The sequence below is a fragment of the Mercenaria mercenaria genome, chromosome 16 (genome assembly GCF_021730395.1).
Source record: "Mercenaria mercenaria strain notata chromosome 16, MADL_Memer_1, whole genome shotgun sequence".
Lineage (NCBI taxonomy): Eukaryota > Metazoa > Mollusca > Bivalvia > Venerida > Veneridae > Mercenaria > Mercenaria mercenaria.
Genome location: NC_069376.1, coordinates 28,505,061 through 28,527,583, shown reverse-complemented (window position 1 = coordinate 28,527,583; position 22,523 = coordinate 28,505,061). Strand labels below are relative to the sequence as shown.

At 34.8% G+C, this 22,523-nt stretch overlaps 1 protein-coding gene across 1 annotated transcript; it reads right to left on the bottom strand.

Annotated features, from left to right (window-relative positions):
- Nucleotides 1-15,008: 15,008 nt before the first annotated feature.
- LOC123541241 (vitelline membrane outer layer protein 1 homolog) lies at nucleotides 15,009-21,433 on the bottom strand. Its single transcript, XM_045326658.2, has 3 exons — nucleotides 21,142-21,433; nucleotides 16,131-16,334; nucleotides 15,009-15,461 (listed from the first exon to the last, which is right to left on the bottom strand). Exons 1-3 carry the CDS (start codon nucleotides 21,340-21,342, stop codon nucleotides 15,186-15,188), a joined length of 681 nt encoding a protein of 226 aa, XP_045182593.2. The 5' UTR covers nucleotides 21,343-21,433; the 3' UTR covers nucleotides 15,009-15,185.
- Between the last annotated feature and the right edge of the window lie 1,090 nt (nucleotides 21,434-22,523).

Genomic DNA, 22,523 nt, shown 5'->3' with positions numbered 1-22,523 from the left:
ATACTAAACATGTGTTCTAATTAAAAAGTTAAATGGAAATAATATAATCTACTTATTTGAATGCAAGTACACGAAATGAAATTGAAACGACTGTATTTTGCCTTTCTCGTGAAGTTAATCAACATCAAATAAAGCCCTGCCTTATAGACATTTGTGCACTAACTGAACCCAAAGACTCTCAGACGAGACTGGGACGCAACTTGTTATAATAAAGATGCTTTTTTACGCCCACTTTGTGGCGTAATACGCCCTCACTTAATATGCTCATACTTTAAAAGAGATTTTTTTAAAAAAATGCTTATTCATAAGATAAAATGCAAATATTTACTTTTTCTGTCGCTTAAATTGATTAACTTCTTTTTATAAAGAAAAGTAATATCCGTCAATTAACAGCGTTGCATTTCCAATACCCGAATAGGATAAGTACGTATACCATCAACTATAATTAAATGATAAAATTTATTTTAAGAAAATTTTAAAAATCCAAAAATTTATGACTAGATCTATTACACTTGCAAGTGTTGGTCGGTATAAAACTGAGCATATACTGTAGTCATGTCATTTGTTTACATAACATCTTTAAAAGCAGTACAAGTTTTATGTTTAACAAGTACTTGATCAAATTTTGAATGATATAAAATGCAGAGTGACGCACGCATGCTTTCTTATTTTTAGATTTACAACTTTTAATATCTATTGTACATTTTATTTATTGGTACACAAACGTTTAATTTTTCAAGTCATTGTGTTTATGTTAAGAGTCTAGTATTGTATGCATCGATTTTGCTCATGGTTACTTTATTTCTCTTGTTTCGTCAAATGAATAACTTCTCCTAAGCCAACTTTAAGAAAGCGCGGATTGTGCACGAAAAACTATGAAATCCATATACCTTTATAACAAATTTAATCTCTAAAGATATGTTGGCCTTAAAGACCTGGTCTGGATCCATGCTGGTCGCAAATGCACTATGTTGGTTTTCTCATGGTGCGGCTCAAACGAAGACGCATATCTTCGTGCATGGTAAAGTTAAAAAAATAAATAGAAATGTTCACTTTTACGAACACAATTACGTAAAATCCTTTTGTATGTTTGCATCTCTAACTACATGAGGGTAGAAATTTCCACTTGAACGTACTTAATCAAAGGTTTAATTCAGAAATTATGAATTATTCAGAGTACACTGTATAATATTTCACTTTTGAACAATTAAACTTTAACCACATCCGATAGAAATGAACAATTATCTAACAAATGAAATGAAATGCAGCAATCGATATGGCCTGTTGTTACCCAAGGAAAGTTTATATCAAATTCAACAACACATTTTTTATTTATCACAAATCAAACGATGCATAAGTATAAATTTAATAAACATACATTGCCTAAGGAATGTTATGAATATAAGCACTACTGTATTAGAGTTGTAAAAGATTTGCATTGACAAGAACATATTTTGCCAAATTCATTAGAAATGCAAGTTTATAAAATTATTATTACCTCCCTTTGTCTATCTTGGTTGCGCAACCCAGATAGATTTAAAATAAATCAATTCCAAAGCTACACTTTGTTTCAAAACTTGCCTTTTGTTTCAGGTAGTTGTAATATTCCAATATATATCAAATGCAAATGTAAAACTAGAACTTATATTGAAATTAAAAGAAATAATCCACTTTTTAAACACTTTTGTATTAAAGGGAGATAATTACAAAATTTCTTAAGAAGTAATAAATCATACATTTCCAATAGGTATCTAACTTTATGTAATGGGTCTTTTTGTTCCTTAAATAAATCTCTAACAGAATATATAAATACTGAAAAATGTCAGAAAATGTTCCTCAAATGTGATTGACCACCTTTAAGAACTCTTTGTGATTTTCTAGACAACTATCAGCCGTTCATAATGAAGATTGCTTTGAAACTTAATACATAAATATAAGTTTGATAACAATACCATGGCTTATGTTAATTTTACGTTGTTTTTTTTTTTCGACTTTCTTTATATAGTTTGTTGTGTTTTTAATTTTATGCTTTTAAACACACATTAAAAAACTTGTTATTCAAATACACTTTTCTCGAACTAATTGCTGTAACTATATAAATAAAACTGAGCAAACATATGTATGGACTATGGAGTAATTTTGAAGTACATTTTTAGTTCAGTGCAATTCAGTGTCATATAATTATAATAAGTGCCTTTCATGTGTTGACACTACAGCAGGATAAGGATCGCGCGATATATATAACAAACATACGAGCCACGCCAGGAGAAAACCAACATAGTGCATTTGCGACCAGCATGGATCCAGACCAGCCTGCGCATCCGCGCAGTCTGATCAGGATCCATCCTGTTCGCTTTCAAAGCCTATAATTGTAACTAGAAAAACCGTTAGCGAATAGCATGGATCCTGACCAGACTACGCGGATGCGCAGGCTGGTCTGTATCCATGCTGATCGCAGACGCACTATGTTGGTTTTCTCACGGCGCGGCTCATTTATTAACTTTATGTTACTCTCAATGCCTGTCTGTCGATGGCTTCTGAAAGGTCCCCGTACGCTGTATCCCGTGGATGTTATGGTGCACAGTACTTTTAATTGATAAATCATGTTCTAATCACCCAATCGTTGCATTTGTCGATAAATCGGTTATAATTTTGAATGTACAATGTATAATTGTTTTGTAAAGGTAGACTGTTGTCAGGTTCCATGCACTGCCATAAATGTTTTATGTAATTTTTAGATACAAAGAAAAGAAACTTATCTTATATGTTCCAATCAACGTAAAAATGAAAATAAAATGTTTAATATATAAAGACTAAGTGAGCCGCACCATGAGAAAACCAACATAGTGGCTTTGCGACCAACATGGATCCAGACCAGCCTGCGCGTTCGCTTTCAAAGCCTATTGCAATTAGAGAAACCATTAGCGACTAACATGGATCCAGACTAGCCTGCGCGTTCGCTTTCAAAGCGTATTGCAATTAGAGAAACCATTAGCGAACAGCATGGATCTTGACCAGACTGCGAGGAGGCGCAGGCTGGTCTGGATACAGGCTGGTCGCAAAGCCACCATGTTAGTTTTCTCATGGTGCGGCTCAAGTATAATGTATCGTACCCATTATATATTAGCAAGGACCTAAACGACAGAGTTGCTAAAAACTTGTAACTTTGTTTTACCTCCCACAGGATACATTATTTCATTGGTTAAAAATGTGGTCACATGATTACCGGCGGGTTGTAGCTGTATCTATAAATAGTGCCTCTTTGAGGCTGAAAATCAAATGAATTATTAATGGATCTGAAGATTGCAAATGTCTCCTTGCTTTCGTTTTACCAGTGGCAAGAAAATCTCCCAGTCGGTACTGCTTACGACAACTGACTTTAATAAAAACAACAAACTATGAAAATACACAATACTTCCACTGTAACAGTTATAAAATTTGAAAATGATCCGATACTACGTTACCAAAGATGGAAAGGGAATGCATTATAATATTGTGGTAAATGTAAATAATTAAAATGTTGACTAATAGTTATTATTGAAGAAAATACGTATTTAAATACATATCAAAGATAAAGATACTGACCCAGTTGTTCAAAACTTTAACAGACTGTTAAACTAATCACCTGTTAAATTTTGATTAAAAATACTAATCTTTGTGGGAAACACTAGTATGATGTTTTAATTCAACTGTAACGACGTTAAAGTGTTCATAATCCTTGAATGATACATTTGTTTTTCTAACTTTTCTAAAGTGTCAAAATATTACTCTCAAAGTTAATCAACTGTTAGCTTAAGCAACTGTTAAAGTTTCGAACAACTGGCTCACTATGTTACGAATATACACATTTAACTATAGAGCTTTTATGTGAAGGCAAACATTTGGTATGTTTGCACGGAAGGTAATTAAACGTAAATTACATACACGGTTTTACAAAAAAAAAAAACACACACACAAAAAAAAAAAAACAAAAAAAAACTGTTCGATGAAATATGTGCTTGTCTTATCGCATATAGAGATCTATATTTGTTTTAAACCCCGTCACTGGATTACTTTGTTCAGTGGCAATTGATGGACTAAAAAACAATTAAAGTGCAATAACTCTAAAGTTAGTGGAGTGATCCTGACAAAATTACACGTGCAACACCGCCCTAAATAGTTCTACATTTGCGTAAAGTTTCACGAAGATCCATCAATATGCAACTTAGATACAATAGAAAATCAGAGTGTTTTTTTTTTTTCAAATTAAGCGGAAATACTTGGTGTGAGCAAAGGTCATGTACCAATAAATAATTATGTAAGGTATGGTGATTCTAACTAAAATATATTTTGAATTACAAGTATTTTCAATGTCGGACGCACACACTGACGGACGGACGGACGGACGAACAGCTGGACGGACGACACCAAATCATTAACCTCAGTCTTTGGGGCGGGATAATTACATAGATACATAATCTAGAAGAGTTTGACATGTCATAACAATGAGATAAACAGTTTGGAATTATTAATTGGCCACATTTTATAAACTAAATAGCTCAGTCAGTAAACCAAGGGAACTAACTCGCATATCTGAAAACGCATCACATGTGTGGTGACTTACTCTTTGGCAAGCAACACTTGTGTTAACTTTCAAAATTTACTTGATATGCTATTCAGATTAAGAAATGGCCACTATGATCAAAGTATTTTAAGGGCGCATGCTTCGAATGACTTGCCCCTAACAGTTACTTTTACGCGCCTTTTCGAATTGTTGATTTTGTATAAAATAAGTCACGCAATGGACAACTGGCTGCCATTGTTGAGTGGGCTGTACATCGGCATTCTTAGTTAGCAAAATGTCTGGCTCACAAGACATATTTGAACAGCTGGCTGGGCTCACCCTGCAGCCACGAGAGACAAACGAGTCAATACTTAATATATTTAATGCATCCATCCGTATCGTATTGACCACTTTCTAACGCATGTAACGGTATGTGTTGATAATGAATTACCAACGCCCTTGCAGCTGAAATATAATACACCAAAATACTGGACATCGATATGGGGGGGGGGGGGGGGGGGGGGGAAGCAGTTAGGTGTCTGCGGTGGATGAGAACCCGTGATGGGATCTTGCCAGTTTTCGAAAGGAACCAAGATATTATGCCAAGTTGCGTGGAAGTTTGATTGAAGTTGATTGCAAAATGTAGTCTCTATCATGTTCACAAGCCAAAAATAGCAAATTTTGGCCCTTTAAGGGGCCATAAGTCTACAATCCATTACGGGATCTGGCCAGCTTTGGAAAGGAACCAAGATATTATGCTAATACAAGTTATTTGCAAGTTTGATTAAAGTTGATTGCAAAATGTGGTCTCTATCGTGTTCACAAGAAAGTGTGGACAGACGGATGGCGGACGGACGGACGATGGACGAAGGGCAGTCACAAAAGCTCACCCTGTCACTACGCTAAAAATAGCTTTCCTCAAAATATACTGCCTCAGGCAAAACTTTTTGTTAAATACTTTGAGCTTTCAGAGTTAATTTTGGTTGTCTACAGGTCCATGCATTTTCCATGGCACACATGTATATAGTCGACAAAATTAATATTTGTTAAAGTGTATCACCAAAGGCTGTATTTAATAAAATTAAGATAGTAGTAGACAATCTGAGGCCATTTCTCAACAACTGCACAATTTTTATTCCTGTAATAGTGTTGCTTCGAACGCTTATTTACCCCACCCACTTTTTCCCAGTTTGAGTGTGTACCACTCCTTCCAATATTAATCAGAGTGTACTGATATACTGTCATTTTTATGTTTATTTAGTTTAAAATATCTGCTGAAAATAACACCTGAATATCTCAAGTAATAAAATATGTTTTAGCTTTTTGGTGAAGTTCGTCCATCGAAAATCAGTAAATTTGATCAGGCCATCAGTTTGCGGCTCTGTGATGTAAAAAGTGTTCAAGACAATTTAAAATGCAACATGTTGTGTCAATGTCCATTGCATAGTTATTTCATCATGAAAGTTTCAGGTAAAAAGTTTGAACCATTTTTTAAAATAAATAACGGAAATTGTGTTTCTGGCTCGTCACATGTCAAATTACCCCATCCACTTTAAATGTGAATATCTATAAAAGTAAGTCAAAACTGGTAACAGTAACACTTGTTAATGAAACATAATACATGTAGGTATATTGCCATAAAATATAAATAAAATCAAAAAACATTTTGCGCAGACACCTAACTGGGACCCCCGCCCCCTGTACCGTGAAATCAAAAGGCATTGTGTCATAAGTTACGCCAAATCATGACTAGACTCATGATGTATAGCAACAGCTAGGGCTTTGCGTACAATGTGTTATATCAGAGGCACGACCCAGGAAACTATATCAAATACAGACGAACAAATGGATATTATCACCTGGAGATCAAAACTTGTACCAAGAACACCATTCCTCAAACCACGCCAATCAAAATAGATTCTACTTTCTTTCCCGGAAGTGAAATTGTTTCTTTCCCGGAAGTGAAATTGAGAATGATTCATATAACTCCGTATTAACTTCAAAGTTATGTCACAACCTTATAAGGTGAATGAGTACGCGAATGCCTCTGTTGCTCCGAATATAGAAATGCATCAGTGTTAACATCCGCTTTTTCATTTCTCCTTGTATGTCTGATGCGTGTCATGTTGGCCATTGCGGTAAAGTCGCCCGTCTGTGTTATCTTTAAAAAATTAAGTTCATTTATATCTCTTGGTAAACTTTCATGTCATTTTATGCGAAACATTTCCTTCCCACTCCTAGCTTGTTGAGCTTTCGTTTTTTCGAATTAAGGAAGGATAAAACAAAGTCTCATTTGCTTATATATGGTAGCACATAAGGGACATGACCATATATTTTCTTTCGCGTGTCCACATGTACGTGTTTGCAGGAAGACTATCATGTACATACGCGGTAACGTAAGAGGTCAGTTTTACTTAAAGCTGCACGCGCGAATGTGTTCATACGCAGAAACAGAAGTTGTGGTCACGTTAAAGAAAATAAAAGTTTTTTTTTCAATGTCCCTTTTGTGCAACCGTAGCTACTCGGTGCGGATATCTAATTCTTTGTACATTTTTACGTTTTCACTTTCATGTATGACTCATCTTCACAAAACTATTTAAGTTTTTGTAAGTTTGCGAAATAGAAAGATAAGTCAAACATAATTAAGTTCAGAAAAAGCACTAACATCCACTAAAAAGGACTTAATGTTTTACATCAAAAGTATGTCAGACTCTAAAATTTTGCGATTTGTTGTCGGTTTAGGATTCCTATTATTCGCATGGACGTCACGTGCCCCGACATGGAACCACTGTCATTGTTCCTGGGAATCATGGAGAGCATGGACTATTTGTTCGGAAATGTGCGGCGGAGGAACACAGAACCGAACTCGACGTGTTTGGCACGATGACAATAAGGAATGCGACGGTTTTGAAAAATGCGCCACTTCTGATGACGGAATAGATATCAGAGCATGCAATGCCATATGTTATAATGGCGGATCATTTAAAGAAAGTGACATGGAAAATGGAACATGTGACTGTCCTAGAGGAACAAGGGGTTCCTGTTGTGAGCAGAGTGAGTATGAATGAGTGCATGTTTTCAAATGTAGTGCAGGGGATTTGACATTGACTTGAATACGATTTTATTTGGTAACCCTAACCTTTCTGATCAGGAAAAAACTACAAATCCGATAGCAAGAGATTCCTTTAGTTTTATAAGACAGCTTCACCGAGACATTTACTTAGTACTTCTTTCTCTCGTTTCTTCTAGTTTTGTTTTACTGTCAAATCACATAACTTGATTGTAAAGTTTTCATCATACTCGTCTTTACGATTATATTCAATTAAATTTTTCTTAAGACTACATTCTTTATATCGGTACAACTAAGAGCTCAAGTATTTGCACAAATTATTTTGTCCGCAAAGGAGAAGAATTCTATAAGACTATGAGTCTTTCATTCTTATCCTTTCCTATTTATCTTGTTCAAATTATGATGTATGTATTTAACTTGTATATGTATTACTGGGAATAAATAAGTTTAAACTAAATGCTATTCAAAGCTAGAACCTAAATTTTTGTTTCATATTTTACCGGAAGTTGTAAGCTGCGGTCCACCTGGCCCCATACCGCATGGGAATTATATCGGTGATGATTTCAGCTATAACCAGTGGGTTCAATACAGTTGTGATACGGGATACACCATGGGAGACCCCGACAATGCTAACAGAACATGTACAGAGCACGGGTATTGGTCGGGAAACACTCCCGTCTGCATGTGTACGCTTCAAGTTCATTTATACTAGTATTTTAAAAAGTCGTTAATTTGAAAGCTTTACAGTGCAGACTTAATTCAGAAAGCTCAAGTTCTGTTTAAACTGTGCTAGGTAGTATGACCCGAGAACGAAACATATATATATATAATATACATGTATATTTTTCATTCTATTTATTCTGTACTGAAATAAATTTACCTGTAACGAATGATGGTTTTCAGGTAATTAAGTTAACTGCCGGTTTATTAATGTTTGAATGATCGATTTCGTGACGTTTTTTGCTAGTTTTAATGTGTAGCCAAGCTCTTTCACAATTATAGTAATAATATCATCAGACCTTGCATATTCCCTTTTAATTAATCAAAATGTTTTGAACATGTAGGACCAATTTAGTTTCTATGTGCACATTTAAGATGTAGACAAAGGTTAGTGCTACTGTCTTAAAATTTATAATAAATATTATAATTAATGAATGCGCAACTGTCTTTAAAACTCATACAGTGTATAGATGTGTTTATTTTTTTTTTTGAGAAGTGATTCCATCTGTTGAAGATACGAATACAGAAAATCTTACTGAACCAGAACCTGGACCAAGATATAAACCATCTCTGAAAGGTATAAAAACTTAATGATACTTATGTAAAGCTTGCTTAAAAGCAATAAACATGTTCTACTTTATTTCTTCTATTTGATATCTATTTGAAGAATATGATATGCAAGGAAAAAATCTATCACAAGTTGAATGTGCGAATGGAAATATCTGGCTCTCGGATAACTGTTTTGCGGTATCTCGGCAGAGACTCGCTACCGTCTAAACAATTACCATCAAGCCAGATATTTCATCCATACCTTCAACATGTGACATATTCTTACATTGCGTAAACTCATAAGATAAATGCTATTCGAAGCTAGAACATTATTTTTTGTTGCATATTTTCCCGGAAGTTGTAACCTGTGGTCCACCTGACCCCATACCGCATGGAAATTTTACCGGTGATGATTTCAGCTATAACCAGTGTGTTCACTACAACTGTGACATGGGATACACTATGAGAGATCCCGACAATGCTAATAGAACATGCACAGAGCACGGGTATTGGTCGGGAAACACGCCCGTCTGCATGTGTAAGTTTCTAGTTCATTTAGGCTAATTTGAAAGCTTTACAGTGCAGAATAAATTTAGAAAGTTTCTGTTTAAACTGTGCTAGTTAGTATGACCAGAGAACAAAACATAAATACATGTATATTTTTCATTGTATTTATCCGGTATTGAAATAAAGTTACCTGTAACGGATTATGGTTTTCAGGTAATTAAGTTAAAAGGCATAGCTCCCAGCATCAAAAATGGCTACCGTTTTATTAATGTTTTAAATTACCGATTTCATGATGTTTTTTGCTAGTTTTAATGTGTAGCCAAGCTCTTTAGGAATAATAATATAACCAGATATTGCATATTCCATTTTAATTAATCAAAATGTTTTGAACATGTAGGACCAATTTAGTTTCTATGTGCACATTTAAGATGTAGACAAATATTAGCGTTATTGTCTTAAAATTTATAATAATATATGTTATAATTTATGAATGCGCAGTTGTCTTTAAAACTCATACAGTGTATAGATGTTAAAAACTTTCTTTTCTTTTTTTGAGAAGTGATTCCATCTGTTGAAGATACGAATTCAGAGAACCTTACTGAACCAGAACCGGGACCAAGATATAAACCATCTCAGAAAGGTATAAAATCCTAGTGATACTTATGTAAAACCTTGCTTAAAAGACAAAAAAAGAAAAAAGAAAAAAAAAAAACAAAAACAAAAAAAAAAAAAACAACAACATTTGTTCTACATTTTTTTTCTGTTAGATATATATTTGAAGATACGATATGCAAGAAGACAATCTATCACAAGTTGAATATGCAAATGGAAATATTTGCCTCTCGGGTAACTGTTTTGCGATAGCTCGGCAAAGACTCGTTACCGTCTAAACAATTACCCTCAAGCCAGGTATTTCATCCGCACCTTCAACATGTAAAATATTTTTATATTGTGTAATCTCATAAGATAGATGCTATTCACAGCTAGAACCTAATCGTTTTTTTTTTGTTCATATGTTCCTGGAAGTTGTAACTTGCGGTCCACCTGACCCAATACCGCATGGGAATTATACCGGTGATGATTTCAGCTATAACCAATGTGTTCAATACAACTGTGACATAGGGTACACTATGAGAGACCCAGACAATGCTAACAGAACATGTACAGAACACGGGTATTGGTCGGGAAATACTCCCGTCTGCATGTGTAAGTTTCTAGTTCATTTATATTTTTAAGAAAACGCTAATTTGAAAGCTTTATTGTGCAGACTTAATTTAGAAAAAATCTGGGTAGTATGACCCGAGAACAAAACATAAATACATGCATTTTTTTAATTCTATTTATCCAGTACTGAAATAAATTTACCGGTAACAGATGATATGGTTTGCAGGTAATTAAATTAAAGGTCACAGCTCCCAGCTCCCAAAATGGTTGCCAGTTTATCAGTGATTTAAATGACCGATTTCATGATGTTTTTTGCTAGTTTTAATGTGTAGTCAAGCTCTCTAGGAATAATAATATAATCAGATCTTGTATATTCCCGTTTAATTAATCAAAACGTTTTGAACATGTATGACCAATGTAACTTTCTATCTGTACATTTAAGATGTAGACAAATATTACCGCTATTGTCTTAAAATTTATAATAATATATGTTATAATTAATGAATGCGCAGTTGTCTTTAAAACTCAGTGTATAAAAACTTTTTTTTTTTGAGAAGTGATTCCATCTGTTGAAGAAACGAATACAGAGAACCTTTCTGAACCAGAACCGGGACCAAGAGATAAACCATCTCAGAAAGGTATAAGATCCTAGTGATACTTATGTAAAGCCTTGCTTAAAAGAAAAAAAAAAAAACATTTGTTCCACATTTTTTTCTTCTATTAGATATCTATTTGAAGAATACGGTATGCAAGAAAAAAATCTATCACAAGTTGAATATGCGAATGGAAATATTTGGCTCTCGGGTAACTGTTTTGCGATAGCTCGGCATAGCCTCGTTACCGCCTAAACAATGACCCTCAAGCCATATATTTCATCCGTACAATCAAACAGTGAACGATTCTTATATTGTGTAACCTTATAAGATAAACGATATTCAAAGCTAGAACATAATCGTTTTTTTTTCTCTCATATTTTACCGGAAGTTGTAACCTGTGGTCCACCTGGCCCCATACCGCATGGAAATTATACCGGTGATGATTTCAGCTATAACCAATGTGTTCAATACAACTGTGACACGGGATACACTATGAGAGACCCCAACAATGCTAACAGAACATGTACAGAACACGGGTATTGGTCGGGAAACACTCCCGTCTGCATATGTAAGCTTCAAGTTCATTTATATTTTAAAAAGTCGCTAATTTGAAAGCTTTACACTGCAGACTTAATTCAGAAAGCTTCTGTTTAAACTGTACTGGGTAGTATGCCCGAGAACAAAACGTCAATACATGTATAATTTTCATTCTATCTATCCGGTACTGAAATAACGTTACCTGTAACGGATGATATGGTTTGCAGGTAATTAAGTTAAAAGTCATAGCTGCCAGCATCCAAAATCGCTGCCGTTTTATTAATGTTTTAAAAGACCGATTTCATGATGTTTTTTGTTTGTTTTTTTTTGCTAGTTTTAATGTGTTGCCAAGCTCTTTCGGAATAATAATATAATAATCAGATCTTGCATGTTCCCTTTTAGTTTATCAAAATGTTTCGAGCAAGTAGGACCAGTTAAGTTTCTATGTGCACATTTAAGATGTAGACAAACGTTAGCGCTATTGTCTTAAAATTTATAATTGTATATGTTATCATTAATGAATGCGCGATTGTCTTTAAAACTCATACAATGTATCGATTTGTTTATTTTTCTTTTGAGAAGTGATTCCATCTGTTGAAGATACGAATACAGTAAACCTTACTGAACCAGAACTGGGACCAAGATATAAACCATCGCAGAAAGGTCTAGAATCTTAATGATATTTAAGTAAAGACTTGATTTTTACATTTAAAAATATCCATTTATTATATGGTGATAATTATGTATATTTTTATTGCATGTTTTTTTTTTTCTTTTAAGTAAAGTACTGAAATATTAGATTGACCAAACATCGTTTCACGTATAGAACTTGTTTGAAATCCTTGAAAAAACTTTTAGATCTATATGCTTATACATTTAGAAGAATGCCTGTGCTGTTATTATTTTCACATTTTTCTTAAATGTAAGAATCCTTTCTCGCCCACCTTCTGATATATACATGTTTTTCTGTCTTGGAGATTTTCCTAGTCTTTTGTTCCAGGAAACAGCATTGATGCTGTGGCCATTGCTGTTGGTGTGTCTGTTTCCGTAGCAACGGTTGTTCTGACAGTGCTAGCTGGTGTACTCGTTTTATGTGCACATTTAGATAAACGGTAATTACTACGGATATTAGACTGTATCGAGAACTAGGCACGAGTTCTGCAGCCAGCGGTGTTATTGTGCAAATTTTGGAGTGCGATGTTATACCGCGAAAGAACGAGTGCATATTTCACGACGCAAATAACACTAATGAACACAAGAACTATTTAGTATAAATATTGCATATTGAATATCGTTCTTTAGCCGGAGAAAATTTGAAAACATCAACGTTTAAGAGTTTTGTTAACGCAATGTCACGTTTAAATGACACCAAAATTTCATTACCATCGTTTTCCAGCTTTTTTTCTATTTAAGGTAGATTGACGATTATACGAGTCATCTAACCCCGTGTAATATTTATATTATCTTTCAACATTCAGTATACAAAGATGATATTGCCAACGTGTACATGAAGAACATCAGTGGTCTATAGTGTTATTTATTCAAAGTGCACTGACCGTACTGTGCGTTATGTAGATACAATGTAGAACTGGAATTGTAAATCTTAACGTTGTATTTTCAGCTCAAAGTGTGCCATATCGATATTGTCTTATAACAAAGTTGATACTTTTATACAGATTTTCCGCTCTTTTCAGACGAAATGCAGCAACACAAAGTAATACAGTTATACCGAACGCCATTCATGTCGTATATAACACAGCACGAGAAACATAATGGTTCTGGAAATATCAGCATTTGAAAAGAAAATTGTAAATACAGACAATGCATGTGAGCGTGTTTAAAAGTGATTGAAATACAACAAGAAGTTTGAAATTAACATGTATGTCACTTGTCAGAATCTCTTTATTAACCACATGACGAAAGAAAACTCACCACCCTATCAGGTCTTTCAGGTCTTTGATTATTACTATTATAATATCTGAATCGATCAGTTAGTTGATCTATTGCTTAGTAAGTTAGTTGATCAAGTAAAGACTAAATAAGAGAAAAGCAGATTTCATGTGATAAAATGGATGCAGTTTTCGCGAAAAGTTTCTAATCTGGAAACAATAAATGCAGTTAAAAGTCTGACTTCTTTTATTTGTCTGTCGCAAGATAAACTGCATGTTGTAGCAGGGTAGCCTTACATTATATGCATGAAATACGGCATTAGACCTATCCAGAGTCTCGCTCAAATTTCTTGAGATGAAAAAGATTCCTCTAAAAAGTATAACAAACGTTATGTCTTGTTTGTGCTAATTGATCACGGGGATTTTTTGTGGAACATCACTCTTAAATACAAAAGCAATGTTCCGATAGAATAAAACATCATCGAGAAACGCTTTTGAGATGAACAGAACAGGCATTTCTAATGGGATTTTGAAAACGTGCAAGTCCAAGTTTTTACTCCTTCTATTATGATTTAATGTCATATTTACATATGATATTACCCCTTACCCCGATAAATTTCTATAATGAACTTGTCCGTCTTTCAATTAGACAATACCATTGACTGTTAAAAGGGGTGCTTACCAAAACGATACTGACAGAATGGCGAACAGTGCAGATCTTGATCAGACTGCTCGGATGTGCAGGTTGATCATGATCTGCATTGGTCGCAAGGGCAGAGTTAATCGTGTCCAACATGATAAGGCTTAAACTTTGGTTTAAGGTATTGGACTCGTAATGACAATCGGCATTTTCCGTATGCAATTTCGGCATTCTTCGGCTTTTATGAGAGAAAAAAGTATGTTACAGCCGAATGATCCCGAAATACCATACGGAAGAACAGAATTGCACGGAAATTGCCGAATGACTTCAAGGATGAAGTATTGTGTGTATAAGAAGCTTTAGATATAAACAGTGGCGTAAATTGTTGCTAAGTCTGAATGACCATTCAGCTAGCTATGATAAAATTATGCGGCTTGTGTATAGGTACAGTTCGTTTTCGTAAACATCATGTTTGTAAACATTAAAGATTGCGTTTTGTAACCTTAACTCAGGGTTCCATATTTTAATGATTCTTGTATAAGAAAAACGTGAGCTCAAGCTAAAACAAAACATAATCAAAAAGTAGAAAGGTTATTTTGCAAGTAGAGAAAATTTGGTTTGAAAACGTGTAAACACGTATGACCTAGTAATCGAACTGTAGCTGAATAGTCATAATCAAAACAAACAACTGTACAGTTTTTCAGCTGTTACTGTTGTTTGGTTTAGAGAAAACGGCATGAAAATTTGCGACCTTCTTGAGCTTATCAAGAAATCAGGAAAAAAACACTCAACGCCTAGTGCAAATTTTATTCTTAGTTTGTAAACAGCCATAAAACCATTAAAAATCAATTGACTTTGTTTACACAAATATAAATATTGATAATATATCACAGCATATTTATTCTGTAAAGTATTTTCTTGGTTGTTTTTTTTTAAAACTCCATGAAAAAGTAAGATCAGTAGCTGAGTCCTATTTTCCGAACGGTTCCGACGCTACACGCCCTTCCGTACAGCAGTGCAGATGTACATCATTTAGCGAGGTATCATCACCTATCCCCACGTGACCTTCAACTCTCGTTGAGATACCACATACCGCGGAGTATGATGGACAACTTCTGCTCCAACTTCCCCAGTTTCCATACATTCCGTTTCCTGGTGGCTTTGCGAGCTCATTACTTGATCCTCCGACGTAATCGCGGCACGTGAACTTTATATAGTTTGCGGATGTGTCATCTTTGAAAAACATCTGAAATGAAAATTCTTTCTGTTTGCTTCTTCATGTTATATGTTAATTTGTTTCTGATGTCATGTAATAAAACACTTATTGGATGGCTTCGGACCTCGTGCAAGCAGTTTCGACTATTGACCTGCATGCCGTTTATCAAGTGTATTGAACATATCTTCATAAACAATGTAATAAAAATGGAGAACAGTTCATTAAAATAAACACATGCGCATTACAAATGCATATTAACCCAAAATAATGCAGAGAATTGCCCATGAGCCAGAATATACCATATACTAATTGAATGGTTTGCCTGTTAATAGTCAAAACTATTGCCCAAAGTCCGAAATAGTATGATTGGTATACAATGATGTAACTTATATTCATGAATTGTTCATTGATAAGAACTAATTTTTCGACATATATTCATAGACAACAGAAGCTGTTTATAGCTTATTCAATAAATGATAATTAACCTTTAGCCCGCTGGCGGCAAGTGATTTTGCCCTTGCGACCAGTGCAGACCAAGATGAGTCTACACATCCGTGCAGTCTGATCATGGCCTGCACTGTTCTCTATTCAGTCAGTAAATTTTCAGTGAACACCCCTTTAAATAATAAATGGTACTGCCCAAATTGAATGATGGACCAGTTCATTTTAGATTATAGCAGGGTGAAGGTTAATGCGTACGTAGGGTTCAACTTGGAGTGAAAATGACGTTAGAAATTGTGGTGATCCATTTCTACTAGAACACATCGTCTCGTCTGCCCAAGATCCCCATTTCCCAACCGTTGATTCGATCACTTCTCCATTCACATGTCCGTCGACGTCAGCACACACGAGTCTTACGCCGTTGAGCGACGTGTCGTCACCACTACCCCGGTGGGATTCTATCTGTAAAACAGACGACTGATAAAATGATTCTCCACAGAAACGTTAACTTAAGTTGTTGATATTCGGCAATTTCCGTGTAATTACGTAATCTCGTCAGGCAATTAGGCATTCCTCGTATGACGTACCATTTGGGTCAAAAGTCTGAAATCGCTCGAGCGGTATCATTATACACGGTAAGCGTGTAAATTTATACGCTCACCGTGTAAATTTATACGTTAAGCGTGTTTTTTACACGGTTAGCGTATAAAATACACGCTAAGCGCGTAAATTTACACGCTTACCGTGTAAATTTACACGCTCAACGTGTATTTTCGTTGACCCGATTCCTAATTTAGAATTCGAGCGAATAGACCAATCAAAATTTAGTTTAGAACTGCAAAAATGACTGCATTCACCGCGGACCAGTAGTATGTCGTCTTCTGTATCCATATGAAAAAAATGCAGACAGCAGTAGTTTCTTGAACGAGTGTATATTATTAAATGGGAAATAATTCACAACTAAAAACAAATGGAGAATAATTTCATTGAAGAAATTGATAATATTTATTTCCGGGTAGCCAACGACCGGCTGCGCGAAGTCCAGTTATGTATATGATGCGTACTTGTAACTAACAAACTTACACTGAAATGGATAATAATTTATAACTACAGCGAAATGGAGAATTATTTCATTGGCGAAATGGATAATATTTATTTCTGGGTAGCCAACGACTGTCTACGCGAAGTCCGGTTATTTATTGATGCGTAACTGTTACTAACAAACTTAAATGAAATTGATAATAATTTATAACTACAACGAAATGGAGAATAATTTCATTGACGAAATGGATAATATTTATTTCTGGGTAGCCGACGACCGGCCGCGCGAACATCCTGTAATATTTATCATGCGTACCTGTAACTAACAAAGTTATTACTGAAATGAATAATAATTTATAACTAAAACGAAATAGAGAATAACTTCATTCACGAAATGGATAATATTTATTTCTGGGTAGCCGGCAACCGGCCGCACGAAGCCTAGAAAATGTATATTATGCGTTTAGTTTTTTTTTGGGTTTTTTTTCGAGTTAAATCATATTTTATTGCTTATTACTGTTTACATTTATACTAACAAACATCAAAAATGTACATGTACAGCCAAGAAAATAAACAAATAGGTCGGGCCACAAGTACATGTAACTAACAAACTTATTACTAAAATGGATAATAAATACAACGAAATGGAGAATATTATTTCATAGCCGAAGCCGAAATGGCTAAAATTTGTATTATCTAAATGGAAAATAATTATATATGGAACATTTAAAGATCAATTATTTATACCAAAGTATTTGTCTTATTTCCTTCCTCGACCTCGCAGAACTTACAACCTGCCGCAATAAGCTTACATGATACTTGCAATATAATCAAAAAGTTGAAAATGAAATATTCAATTAAGTCCAGCCTTTCATATTGTATCCATTCATTCCGTATTCAAAAATAGTAATCATTTTAAAATTGTTATCCTTTCTATTGATTCTTCGAATTGAAAGTTTTTATTTGAAAATATGAAATGGCAGCGGTCAGATTTAAGAGAGAGAGAGAGAGAGAGAGGAGGGGGCGTGTAGCAGCAGGGAAGAGTGTTCTAGACTTGAAATCTTGTTCTATTTTTGCGGAATTCAGCTTTATCATAATTATTCTATTAAATTACGGATAATGACTTCTGCGCACGATACAGTTTCAATATGAAAATGATCCAGCACGTAAAATAAAAAATAGAAATTATAGATTTATATTAGCAGGAAGGTCTAATACGTATCAGTTGTTCCTGACATTAGGTATTTCCAATCAGTAGTAGTTAAAGGCAAAGAAAATCTCCTATATAAGTGACCCCCCCCCCAAATACCAGACTTTTTAATCTTTTTTACCTTGCATACCAGAATCAGTGTCTTTAAAATCCTTGATTCATATCTAACGAATTTACATTTTTTGTTACTACACGTTCATCGTTTTAAAAATAAATGTCCATTAAATTTCCAAATATATTCTTACAGATTTTAGAATACTAGATATCTTGTGAATTTTTTGTTTTCGTTTCACAAGACAGCTCCGCCACGTGATATATTAATCCGTGTTCGTTCATATATAGTGGCATTGATGACCGAAGGCATTAAATTGTATCATATCAAAGCCATCTTATATGCTTCAGTAAATTTTATGATCCGCTCTAATTAGGGAACCTCGAAAGGATTTCCTGTTCTGATAACCTAGGTGACATATGTTTTATCATGCCATTTTGCATAAAAGTTACGTAATGATTTCCGGTAGATCACAACTTCAGTGACATGGAGCCGCTCGATTCCCCCACCCCTCCCCAATTATGTACATGTCATTAAAGTCGGAGAAAAATAAATACTATTATTATTTATATATTTTTGAAGTTGTAGAAAAAATAGATATATGATAACAAATGACATTTTAAAATGTAAAGTACAAGTTTTATATGTGTATGATGTGTGGAATTAGACTTGAAATGCTTGAAAATAAGAATAAAGCAGGCTTTTCTGGTAAGATAAAATAAAAAATATACATGTCTTTAATCAAAGCATATATACAGTAGAATAAATTACTTGACTGAAATCATCTTTACAGTGGCAAAACATTTCGTAATATAATGAAAATATTATGTATGTTTCCTTAAAAGTAATAATTCAATCATAAACTTTATAAATATCTTCCTTTGTAACATGTATTTTGATTGGCTAATTTATTTAAAAGTGTAACTCAAGCGAGCGATACGCGCTAAGCGTATAAATTTGTACGCTAAGCGTATATTTTACCCGGTCAACGCGTAAAAATACACGGTGAGCGTGTACTTTTATAGATCTACCGATTAAAATACACGGTAAGCGTGTAAATTTACACGGTAAGCGTGTAAATTTACACGCTAACCGTGTATTATGGTATCGCTCGAGCGATTTCAGGCTTTTGACCCAAACGGTACGTCATATCCTCGGACGTAAATATAGCTCAACGGTCACGTGTCTTTCCGTAAAAACCGGAGAATGCCGGAATCGCTTACGAGAAAACGTAACCTGCCGATTGACATTACTTCCTTATATTCCGTCAGTCCTATTCTGATGAATTATAAAATGAGCCGCACCATGAGAAAACCAACATAGTGCATTTGCGACCAGCATGGATCCAGACCAGCCTGCGCATCAGCGCGGTCTAGTCAGGATCCATGCTGTTCGCTTTCAAAGCCTATTGCAATTAGAGAAACCATTAGCGAACAGCACGAATCCAGACCAGACTGCGCGGATGCGCAGGTTGGTCTGTAGACTAGCTGGTCTGGATCCATGCTGGTCGCAAATGCGTGGTGCGGCTCAAACGGAAAATAGCTGGCAAAAAGTTCTTTTATTATGATTACTATTTTTGCCATATTAATTGTCTTAGTTCAATGTCATATAGCTTACTTTAAGGTCATATCTTTCACATTTATTGAATATCTCCTACTTACATGTAATGTCATTTCCACTTACATAAAAGTGTATCCATTACTTTGATAAATATCACCATATCGCCTACCTGCGTGTCACATCCATTCCCTTTACACTATGTTTTACCCGTCTCGCCATATTTTATTCCTACACATACTCGTCATGCCTCTTCGCATAGTGCCGCATTCCTTACCTTCATGTTGTGTGCCTTACTGATGTCATATCACTGATCTGTCTCCATTATGTCACAGCATCCATATCATATCATTACTTTCAAGTCATATCCCTTACCTACAAGTCATACCTAAATGACAATTTTTTGACACTGGCATCTTGCCGTATACATACATGTCAGTCCCTTTGTTTCTATGGCATGCCCTTTCACCATCATGATACATTTATATCTTTTAAATAAATATGACAAATGTTATATACTGACTGTACATAACATATCCCTTATCTAAATGCCATTTCTTTTACCACCATATCAATTATCCGGCCATCATGCCAGATCCCCGACTCCAAATTGAGTGCCTTATGTTTCGTGCCTTTAATTCACACCCCTTATCTTAATGTCATATTCTTTACCTACATATGATATCTATGGCCATCATCATGTGATATTCCCTACCTACATATCCCTGATATCCATGACCTTCATGTCGTATTCGTTTCCTTAGTACATAAAAAAAACCTGACCTTCATGTATTCTTTACATACATATAATATCCCTTACCTTCATGTCGCATTCTTTACATACATAATGCATCCTTTACTTCATATCATATTCCTTACCTACATATAAAATCCCCGACCTTCATGTCACATTTTTACTTACAAATAACACCCCTGACCTCATATTCTCAAGTTACGTATATGTAACATCCCTTACCTTCATGTCACATTCCTTATCTACATATAACATCCCTGACCTTCACGTCATATCTTTACCTACATATAACATCCTTGACCTCATCCTATTCTTTACCTACATATAACATAAGTCAGTAAAATCCTTGATCTTTACGCCGTAGTCATTACCTACATATAACATCCCTGACCTTTTCGCCATAGCCCTTACCTACATGTAACATCGCTGGTCCACATGTCATAGTTTTACCTGCATATAACATTCCTTATCTTCATGTCATATTTTTTCTTTACATATGACATCCCCTCCCCTCGTATCACATCCCAAGATACCCCTTTCATTCATGTCATATTCTTTACCTACATAATTATGATATCCCTTCCGTTCGTGTATCCCTGTCAAAAGAATCATATCCCTTATGACATGTTAACGTACACTTAACAATATCTCTCACCTTCATGTCATATCCAATGGCATAGGTGCCTTCAGCACAATAGTCATATTGTCCCCATTTACCAAATATTCCCCCATTATCGACATGAAGAGTTTCTACAATTTCTCTTACAGAATATTGACTCTTTTTGGATGAAACAGTGAGTACACAAAGATTAATTATTAATACACACGATTGTGATACACACGATTGTGAGAACATATTGTCGTGACAATTTCAACAACGTTTTCCTAGTTACCAAACACTGCTGCTATCTTTATCAGAGCTATCGGTGTTATTATGAGTAATGAACAAACTATTTCTAAACAAACATTGTTACATAATACGACAGAGCGTAAGTGCCACGTGGGCCTTATCTGTTAACTCGAAATTTCGAGATACAAACTCGAAAATTCGACTTTCGACTAAGTATCTCGAAATTTCCAATGACACAACTTGAAGTTTCGAGTTGAATAGTCAAAATTTCGAGTAGTATAGGTCAAACTGTCGTGTTAGTAAGTCGAAAGTTTGAGTTAGTATCTCGAAAATTCGAGTTAATAAATAGCACGCACTTGACACTGAATGTTCGTCTCGACTGGAATTGTAAAATCTTTTAGCGATTGAAGGGAGACTATCCAGTCTGCTTTATTTGGTAATACTAAACTAGGCGCTGAAATGTCATTAGGTTCGCTGTATATACGCTTTCGGATGGAAAACAAAATGTCTGGCATGATGTCTTATGTATTACTATAGTAGTTTTAACAAGAAATATCTTTAAAAATGATGGTCGGCGAATTGTAATAAGGAAAGAAGTTTATGAATTTTTCATCTAACATTCATCTTTCATCTAACATTTTTCAAATTGCAAAACTAAACACCGCACTTTAACAGTTTAAATGGTTCTCTTTTAATTTTTCGCAAAGGTTTCGTAGGGTTGCAATTTTGTTTCGTTTATCCTTAGACGAATATTATAATTACAGCAGTAGTTTGATGAAGATTCATGAAGCGGTTCATGAGAAGAGGTCATTAAACATGTTTATATTTTTAGCTAAATTGGTCCCTATCCCCATTTGTAACAAAATAGCAGGAGACCTTACGATATTGTTACACATCGAGTTTGATAAAAATCCATTACATTTTAGTGGTTAATGCGAAGAAAGGCATATCTACTTTTAGCTATAGTGGTCCCTAATAGGGCCCAAGTTCCTATATAAATAAATTTGGAAGAGGACCTTATAATGATGCTCCAGAACAAGTATGACAAAGATCCACCAAGCTGTTCATGAGACGCTGTATAAAGGCATTTCTAGTTTTAGCTCTAGCAGCCCCTAAAAGGGGTCAAATGTCCCAGCTGAACAAAGTTGGCTGCGGGCCTAATAAAGATGCTACAAATCAAGTTTGAT